Source organism: Pteropus vampyrus, unplaced genomic scaffold (genome assembly GCF_000151845.1).
Source record: "Pteropus vampyrus isolate Shadow unplaced genomic scaffold, Pvam_2.0 Scaffold25, whole genome shotgun sequence".
Taxonomy (NCBI): domain Eukaryota; kingdom Metazoa; phylum Chordata; class Mammalia; order Chiroptera; family Pteropodidae; genus Pteropus; species Pteropus vampyrus.
This window is the reverse complement of record NW_011888806.1, coordinates 6599107-6609506: the sequence shown is the minus strand read 5'-3', so window position 1 is coordinate 6609506 and position 10400 is coordinate 6599107. Positions and strand designations below refer to the sequence as shown.

At 34.7% G+C, this 10400-nt stretch overlaps 1 protein-coding gene across 1 annotated transcript in view; it reads left to right on the top strand.

The window, feature by feature from the left end:
• The window catches only part of CCSER1 (coiled-coil serine rich protein 1), a 1102883-nt gene that overhangs the window by 457470 nt on the left and 635013 nt on the right, over positions 1-10400 (top strand). The window contains exon 8 of the mRNA XM_011356283.1: positions 8118-8201. Coding sequence (XP_011354585.1) covers positions 8118-8201 — 84 coding nt within the window. The remainder of the gene's footprint in view (positions 1-8117; positions 8202-10400) is intronic.

Here is a 10400-nt window from a genome sequence, read left to right as displayed (position 1 = left end):
CATATAATGATTATTGGAAGATACAACTGTGTATACCGTTGTTATCCATTAGTGCCCTAAAAAAAGAACAAAGCATGACCTTTACTCCTTTCCTTACTATCTACTCCTGGTTTATGTTTTGTAGCTATGATCTGTAGCTTCAGCAACTGTTTATTGCTTTTTTGCAGCTTAGTTTTCTGACCTCCCAGACTGCCTAAAACCACTTCTGAAATTGAGTCACGTTATCCATAATTCCTGTACAGCATACTGTTGAGCTCTCTGCGTTTTTTCTCCCCAGAATACTACAATTGTGCTAGAATCCTTGAAAAACACCCCTTAGGAATTACTTATTTCTGCATTCTTCAATCATTGTCACAATTCAGCACCTCATAAAACAGGATACTACACATTTTTTAGGATCTGCTAAAACTACAAATGTCTCTCCTCTAGAGTTTTTACTTTACTAACATATAAAACTAGAAGGGCCTTACTCACCCTTTATTATGCAAAATATAGATCTGTATTGCCAAGCAGTACCCAAGATTATTCACACTTACCTTCCCTCTGTCTGAAGATGGCATAAATGTACAAGGCTCAAGAGCTAGCTCAGCTCCCTTGTCCCAGGAGGATGACAGATGGGAGCCCACTACCTGCAGCCGGTTCTTGCACGTTTCATGAGATTTTAAAGATTCTTTTGATGACTAGACGTAATGTACTGAAATGCAGATGAAAGGCAGAATTCTTTGTTGTTTACACTTCCACATGACAGACTACTAGGCAGGGCTATGCAGGAAAGAGATCATTCCCTATGGACAGAATAACAGCAAACTAGAGCTATATGGCAAGCAGGTTGGGGTTAGCTAGGTTTTCACGCAGCTCCCTGAGAATTGGCTAATTTGAGTAATTTCAAGAGCTCTGGGGCATAGAGTCTGTCCTAAGTTGCCTGGTATCTGGTCTAGTGGGGCTGGTACATAATGGGCTTGAAATGGGAGGGACAAATAAGGGAAGTGTTTGGGGTGTGGACTTCATTAGCTGTTAAAGAAGGGAAACTAACAGGACTCTAGCCAGTGTCTTAAAACTGGGTCAAGATTGCATTTTAAACAAAACAAAATAAAATAACTGTATTACACACTTCTAGGTGGGAAACAGGATGTGTTTGATGTCTTTGATTACTTTTTCTTCCCAGAAACTAAATTCATAGTTACGTTCAAACATAATTCTGTTACTTTATTCAGGATATTGAGGGATAAGATATCCCCCATTCCTTACTTAAATCATGAAAAGCAAGTAAGCATACCTTCACAACAGAAAGGAACTTTTAAGAAATGTGGTGTAATGTGATCATTGTGCCTGTGTTCTGTGAGGGAAAAATATGCTGGTATCAGGAAATCTCAGGACCTCTTAAGGACATCTCTATCCCTAAGAAATGTGTGTCAAGCAAGTCAATGGAACAATATAAATTAATATTACTTTATCACTTGTGGACTTTCTCTGTTGGGAAGCTCATTATTGATGAGTTTCTAAAGACATTTATGTTTTAAGTAGCTTATAACTGATTTTGATTAAATCCACTGGTTTAGGAGATCAGGAAATTAATCTGTCACGCCTACTAACTCATTCTATGACACTGAAAAATTTATATATACTATCATTTTAAGAAGGCTTTAGAAAATGAAATACCAATGTTTGCTTTTAATTTTAATTTTCACACACAAAAAAACTGGATGAAACAAAAAAAAGAATAATGAAAATTTCAAGTAAATATTTTTATAAGGAACATAGGTTAACATACTGCGTTTACTTCCTGTATAGAAAAAATAAGACAGAGTACATTATAAGAGTTATTCAAAGCAATTTTTTCGTATTAATTCAAGAAAGTGAATCTAAGAAGACTTTAATAACTTGGAATAACAAGCCCATGGTCTCATGGAACTGTTTTAACATCTTAGCAAATTTCTCAGTATAAGCTAATGTTTTTAATTATTCCAGAAAATGTAGGAATGCAATGAATTTTGTTGAGAAGCTAATGAACACAACTTAAAGGTTTTGATCTAATCAATGGTTTTCTTTTATTTGACCTTTGCTGCAGCTTTCTTCTCTGCTTTGTTTTTATCCCTAAAGCCCTACTTATCCTAGAAATGTATAATTTTATTCAATTGGTCAAGAAAGATTCTGATAGCAAAAAGAAATTTTGTATGTAAAAGAGTTTTATAAATTATAAAAGCCCCTATAAAAACATAAGATATTGTTATCACTATCTTTTGAATGAAAGAAATCAGTCAGAAGGCTTAAGATTTCCTAAGAGTAACATTTGCTAATGAAAAGATTATGCTGATATCCAGTCTCATGTTTAACTGCTTAAAAAACATAGCCAGTACACCACTGTCAAGGGTAATGCCACATTTTCTGATTTGATTTTATGCAAAAAATATATATATTTTTTTCTAAGATACTTTCATCACATTTTGAATATCTATTATGCGTTTTTCATTTTTATATTTCTATGAAAACAATTCTTATAAAAAAAGCATCGTTATTCTAAATCAATGGAATGTTAGTTCATCTCGAGTGTATAATCAAATTGAGAATCTTTTTTAACTGAATGCTTATAAAAAAAACCTTTTAGAACATCATGTAGCAAGTATTAACATTGAAATGATTTACATGTTGTTTCAATTATTTTATAGTAAATAATAAAGAGAGAACTGTTGACTTAGTTTTCAATATTTGAAAAAGTAGTTCCTGTTACGGTCCTGTTTAGATGATTATATGCTGGCATTGCTTTATTTCACTAGCTACACAACTGTTGCAGATAGCCTACTACTTTAAAGCTAAGTTAACATAAGACTTATGAGGTCAGTTATGTAAGCAGATCTGCAAAGCACATTGTCAGTTATTAACATTTATATGTTTTCTAATCTCTGCCCTGGCAGTCCTGTCTTACCATATTCCTATTTTGTTTCTTCTTCTTTTCTACTCGTTCATAACATTCTGTAATTGTTTACTCTGATAGAGTTGTGTGTGTGTGTGTGTGTGTGTTTTAATTTTTTTAATCCTTTGATCTTTTCATTTACAAGAATGAGGAGGGAGCATGTAAGTCATAAAGAGATGACCAAAAGTCTATAAATAGAAATGGAGTCACGATGACTTAGTACCAATTTTGACAAGTTTTTGTAACTAGTAGCCAAGAGCTATGTTTATAATTTTACCTTAGGAACTATGTGAAGGTTTGTGAGTTAGAAATTATTTCAGTTTTTTAAATCTGAATTTCTAAGATCAGCATATGGTCATTTTCAGGGTGATTTACAGATTCTACCTACTTTTAATTTCTTGGCACTCAATTTCTGTTTATACAATAAGTCATAAATAAGGTGATTCTAATTCCAGGCCAAAAAAAAATAGATACATAGAAAATATATGAGACTGGAGTCGGCTCTAGGACACATTACCCAAATATATGAGTGTCTGGCTCTAACTTTCCAAGTTTATAAAATAAAAGGACAAAAATAAGATAATTCGTAAGAAATTTTATATCTGTATTTCTGATTCTCTGGTAGGTTATATAATGAGAACATAAATATCCCTTTTATGTTGTCGCAAATGGCAGTATTTCATCTCTTCTTATGGTTGAGTAATATTTCATTGTCTATATGTACCACAGCTTCTTTAGCCAATCATCTATCGTAGGACACTTCGGTTGCTTCCATGTCCTGGCCATTGTGAAAAATGCTGCTATGAACATCGGTGTGCAAATATCTTTTCGGATATGGGTTTTCAAGTCTTTTGGGTAAATAGCCAGTAGAGGGATTGCTGGATCATATGGTAGATCAATTCTTAGTTTTTTGCGGAACCTCCATACTGTTTTCCATAATGGCTGTACTAATTTTGCAGTTGCACCAGCAGTGTATGAGGGTTCCTTTTTCTCCACATCCTCTCCAACATTTGTTATTACTTATCCGATTGATTATAGCATTTTTATACAACCATAATGAGTCAATGTACACTAATTCTAATTATAATAATTTGGAGTTTGTCCATATGGTCTGACTATGTCTATAACAAATTATCCCAAAACTTAGTGGCTTAAAACTATACTTTTATTTTGTTCACTATTTTGTAAGTCAGGAGTTTGTGAATGATTCTACTCAGGTAGTTATGATGAGATACAGGCTGGGGCTTTGGTAACCTGGAGGGCCTACTGGACTAGATGTGCAAGAGGACTCACTGTCATAGCTGGCAATTGATTCTGGGTGTCCATTGCAGCTCTTAAGAGGCTGTCAGTGGAAGCATGGCTACTTGGTTCTTTCTGAAAGAGAGTAACCTGAGAGAGAGCTGAGGGTGTCTGATTCTCAGAGACCAATCATGGAAGCTAAAAAGCCTTTTCTGATCTAGCCCTGAAAGTCATTCAGAATTACTGTCACCGTATTCTATTGGTCAAGCAAGTCAATAAGACCAACCCATGTCCAAAGACAGGGTTTAGACTGCATCTTTCAGTAGGACTAGTAGCAAAGGATTTGCAGCCATCTTTAATTTACCACATTATGAGTTCTATATTTATAAATAATTATTGAATTAGGAAATAATTGAATCGAATTAGTCCTACAAATTAATTATGCTTGAATGAAACAGAGGATTGTCATGATTATTGAATTACATATTTTCCTATGTGCGAATAATATGCATTTAAATAAGCACAAGGTTAAATTGGTTGTATTAACCTTCAGGTTAATGGAATAACCTTATTTCAAAAATCAAGAATATTAAAATCCAGTTAATTCTACACATCAATATGACTTTTAATTCAATATATCATCCTGCCAAATATGTCTTAGACTTTTACGAATATAGTGAGAATATTGAGGGAATAATGCTGTCAGCTTCATCTGAGAATAAGTGTTGTTCAGGGGCTTTCATTTTGTGTTTTAGACAGATACCTCTGTGAATATTGTCATAATATAATTACTAAAAATGAAACCTTAGGGAACTAAGATTTACTTGCAAAGTCATTCATAAGGCTTTTGAAAATGGCTTTTGATGATAGATGATAAACATTTACTATATGTTGTTCCAGAAATAAATGCAAATGACATGTTAGCAGTTACCTAATTTAAAGCTGTTGGATTATGAATGTCCTGAAAAAATTCCCCAGGAATAAAGTCAGAGACTTGTGTACGGTGAACATATTTTTGGAAAACCAAGTTTCTTTACAATTCCTATTAGCCAGCATATAGGTAAATAATCCATTTTAAACTGATTAATCAAGAAAATATAAATTCATATACAAAAATATTAATGATAATTAATCAACAGAACAATTGTAAGTAGATTCAGGCTGAGGCTCTGACCCCCTTACAATCAAGTACTGACAGTCTAGCTGCAAGTCCTGTGGTTCTGTGACTGTCTCCCGCTATTAGTATCTTTAGGGCCTGACTCAGCTGAGATCAAGTCCACCTGTAGGTGGTCTGGAACAATGAATAAAGTAACAACAGCTGAGATCTAGTTTTCCTTGAGGCAGCACCCAACCAATGACCGAACAGAGTGTTATAAGAGCCTTTCGTTCAACGAGGAATTCCTCTAACAGTCTTGGCTATGGAGCTTCTCGTTCATGTGGCGGAGCTTTGGTCAGGTAGGGATCATGGTCCAACTGTTCCCCTGCCCAATTCTGATTCTTTTCATTTTCTTTTCACATGGATTTACTCTGTAATAAACCTTTTGTAACCTTAACTCCACCTCAGTATTTGTTTCCTGGAGAACACAACTTGTTACATTTTTTTTTTTTTATGGAGTTCATTTTTCTTAAGTGAGATATTGGTGATATAAGACAGTTTATATCAGGTAGTTTATAATCTAGTGTTATTAATCTCCACAGAAATGTCCACAGAGCTTGAAGAAGATAAATAACTAGCACAGAGCCACAGGACTAGTTAATTGAAGTACTGAGAATTTGATCCTGGAGCTCTGATTCTAAGAAACATGAATTATTCTCTTACCTCTTAAGCCTGCTATTTTTTCTTTGCATTGTGGAGTAAGCTAAGCCTTTTTGTCATTAACAGTGTAACATGTAATATTTAGAATCTGTGAAAATAAATATTAAAAATGACTATAAACTCTATCCATGAAAGCCCATGATTCAGGGAATGTACAGGACTACTACGAAAGAAAAGGAATGGAGATGATTAGCGTCTTTCAGTCAGCCTGATTGTCAGCAAACTAAAGGAGATATTAGTAAATCTGAATCAAGTTCTGTATTGCTTAGTGTAGAGGAAGTAGAAATTATTAACACCATGAGAACCAGAATAAACAAGTATTCTGTTTTCTCTAATCCATTAGCTGTTTTCTTCCTTGTCAGCTCAGATAAGCTTAACAGATTCAGAAAAAGTGAGAATTCTCCTAATGTTTATACTGTTTATGTGGTAATTTTGTGGGTAGGAAGGAAGCATGGATTTTGAGCATCTTATGTGTGTCAGTTACAATGTTTGGTTCTAATGATATGCTAATGAAATACAGGCATGCCCCAGAGATATTGCAGGTTCGGTTCTAGACCACTTTTATATAGCGAGTATTGAAATAAAGCGAGTCATAATCTTTTTTGCTGATGAAGAGTCTTGCCTTCAATTTGTAAAAAGTGCAACACCTGTGAAGCACGATAAAGTGAGGCGCAATAAAACGAGGTATGGCTGTAGTGTATCCACTCAGGTGGGAAGGGGGCGGGGGGATAAGGCTGCAGAACAAGCAAACAACACTTGAAGTATTAACATTATATGAAATGGTGTATGATTTAAATGCTGTAGAATGTGCCCGCACCCTCAAGGGATTCGTATCTCAGCCAACGGGGAAAGCGCCTTCGTGGGATAAGGAGTAATGCGCGAAAGCCTCAGAGCATGAGGAATTTGGGGGAATAGAGGGGTGCAGTGGGTAGAAGGCAGTGTAATCTAGTGATGTGCATGTGTAAAGCAAGAAGATGTGAAGCAACATTTTGCTATTCAGTTTTATAGGAATTAGCAAAGATCATGAGAAAGTTGGAAATGAAAAACTTTAAAGCTACAAAAATAAGTACCATATGCTATGCTAAAGAGTTTGGACCTTTTTTTTTTTTACATGAAAGAGAAAGTGATTAGCTATTAAATGAAGAAGTGATGTAATTAATACTCATTTAGGAAAATATTTCTGGCAGATAAAGAAAGTAATAGAAAGCCAGAAAACCAGTTTAGAGGCTTATTGCAGTGAGTCGACTAAGAAGCAATGAGTACCTAGAGAAAGTCTATGAGGAATAGAGAGGAGTGAGTTCAAGAAATATCAAGGAAATAGGGATTAAAGAGTTTAGTACTGGATTTGGTTCCTACTGCGTAAGAGCTGAGTATAGGATGATTTCCTCATTATCTTAGACAATAGGAAGATATTAGGAGAAATAAGTGGAAGTGAAGTGTTGGGGTAGGGGAAGAGGATGTTGAGAAGAAGGTTGAGTTGAAATGTCTGACAGTGCTGAGTCCATGCTCAATAAGAAGTTTTATTCATGGGTTCAGGCTTGGAAGGTAGATAGGCCCAAATTAAGTATTTGTATCTGAGTTACCAGCAAAGAGTAATAGAGGCCGTAGGTGTGGATATATCATGTACATAGAGACTGGCTGAGTGTACATGCAGAGTAAGAAGACTAAATACCCACAGATCTCTAGTGAAAGGGACAAATGTTACAGAGGCGTCGTTAACGATAAAGACCGTAACATGGCCGTTAATTTGGGAACTAATATTATAATAGGGCAACAAATGGTAGTTTTAGGTACCTCTTTTAGAGTATAGGTATTTTTTTCCACTGATTACATATGCACAGGAAATGAGAGGAAAGAATTTAAGATGACTCCTTACTTTCTGTCTAAGGCAACAAAATGTACAAATGGATATCCAAAGGAAAAAAGCGGTATAAGAAAACACACATACACGTGTATATCATATATAGCATAATAGTTCTGGATACACTAGTTTATTTTGCAACTTTGAATATTATGAAAAATATCACACTGAAAAGGAAATTTCGCTTTCATTAGTCAGGTGCAATTATCTCCCACTGTGTGAAACTGACTTTCCTTATCAAGAGCAAAGTGAAAGGGCTAAGCCTATTATGCTCTTTGATGTTTTTATAGGATATAATGAAAGATGAATGCTCAATGCTGAAGCTGCAGCTGAAAGAGAGAGACGAACTCATTTCCCAACTTCAGGAAGAGCTGGTAAGTGATAACAATATTTGGCTCGCAAGTATACTTTCCTTGCAATGTTTTTTGCTATAAACCCTACAACAACTTATTAACACATATTAATTACTTTCAAACTATTAGTGATTAAATCTGATTAATTATCAATTTTATGATCTTACAACAATGAGGATCTGCCAATCTGAAAAATAGAGAGTATATTTTATAATGTGTATTGAATTTTATATTATTCCAAAAACAGACACTGAACCAGGGTGAGACATTTCAGTTTAATCTATCAAAAATTGTGACAGCTAAGGGCACATTTCATTTTGGAAAGTGCATAGTTTAACTCCATTCTGCTATACCTAGAGGTACAAACATGTATATGAAGCAAATTATGTAATCATCCTGAAAAAACATATTTTACTTTTTATTTTCATAAAGCTACCAAAAGGATTAACCTAATGAGACTTTTGTTAATATAGATATATAAATCTCAAATGTAAATATACAAAAATGTGAAATGTATATAATTCATGTTTTCAGGGTACTTTTTTAATGTGACATTGTAAAAATGTAATAAATCATACTTTTATAACATGAAAATACTTTTGGTATATAAGAATTACTTTTCTAAGATGTGTTTACAATTTACAATGATTTCAGATTTGACTACATTAACAATGAAGTATTATGTAATTATTAAATATAATTAAATGACAAAACACCGTTTATAGACCATCAAGCTTCTGAGAACTAACATGTTAGATGACAAATTTAGAGCATATTTTATTGATTCTTGACAAGTGACTATGTGTCTACTAAGCCTTGACCTTTATTTAGATTGTTCTATGATTAGATCGATGTTGATTATTGGTTTCATGAACATGGTTTAATTGTTGATTTAGAAAGTTTTAAAATTCTCATATAAGCAGACCTGAGTAGTTCAAAGCCATGTTGTTCAAGAGTCAGCTTGTAGTCAATTTGGTATTTCAAGTTTATAGTAAAAAAAAATACATGACTTCATTTTACTAAATCAGCCAATTGAGGACTTTTTTGGAGGGAGGGATACTAAATTATTTTAATGATAGCTATGTAACGTTGGCTCTGGAAGTAATAATTTCCTATTTCATTCAACAAACGAAGGCCTGATATTTTTGTATGTGCTGTTTGAAATCGGATCACAACCAATGTTGAAAGAAAAAACAAAGAATACATTTTCTGAGTTGATTATCCAACTTAAATGCCAGTAGTACCTTCCAGGCATTGCCAAATGTGCCTGGGAGAATCATTGCTTTAGGGATATTAGATTAAATTATAGACTCCAGTGAAATTGTATGTTATAGGGTAAATGTCTACCTATTGAAACCCAGTAAAAATCAAAAGTTCTGAAGAAGGGATGGGACTTTCTTTTGGCAATTATATAAATAGCTATTTTCATGCCATTTTAGGCTGCTAGAGCTGCCATAACAAAGTATCACAGTACCAGTCCATGGCCTGTTAGAGACCAGGCCACAGGGCAGGAGGTGAGTGGCAGGTGACAGAGCGAAGCTTCATCTGTATTTGCAGCCACTCCCTAGGGCTAGCATCACTGCCTCAGCTCCACCTCATCATCAGGCATTAGATACTCATAGGAGCACGATCCCTGGTGCCAAAAAGGTTGGGGGACCACTGTTTTAAACAACAAACTTTCTCGGCTCTGGAGGATAGAAGTCCGAGATCAGAGTGTCAGCATGGTTGGATTTTGGTGAGAGCTATTTTTTCCTGGCCTCTAGACGACTGCTTCTAGCTGTGTGCTCAGATGTCCTTTACTGAGTGCATGTGCATGGAGAGAGGGAGAAGGAGAAAGGGGATACAAGTTCTCTGATGTCCTTTCTTTTAAAGGCTTTAATCTTATCATAAAGGCCCTCCCTGAGGACCTCATCTAAACCTGAGCATCTCCCAAAGACCCCATCTCCAAATAGCATCACTTTGGGGGTTTGGATGTCAACATGAATTTGGGAGGGATACAATTTTGTCTGTAGCACATTCTGTTTATGTTCATGACTAGTTACTATTAACAAAGAAAATTTTGGACAAGATATATTTACAAAGTACTAAATGCATATTTCAAAACTTATTTTTTCTATGATTTCAGAATTATTACCTTAGTTCAGCTGTTTTTTCATGCATGGTTAGTAGATTCTACAAAGCATAAATATACTAAGAAGTTCAAAATAATGTTGATTTAAA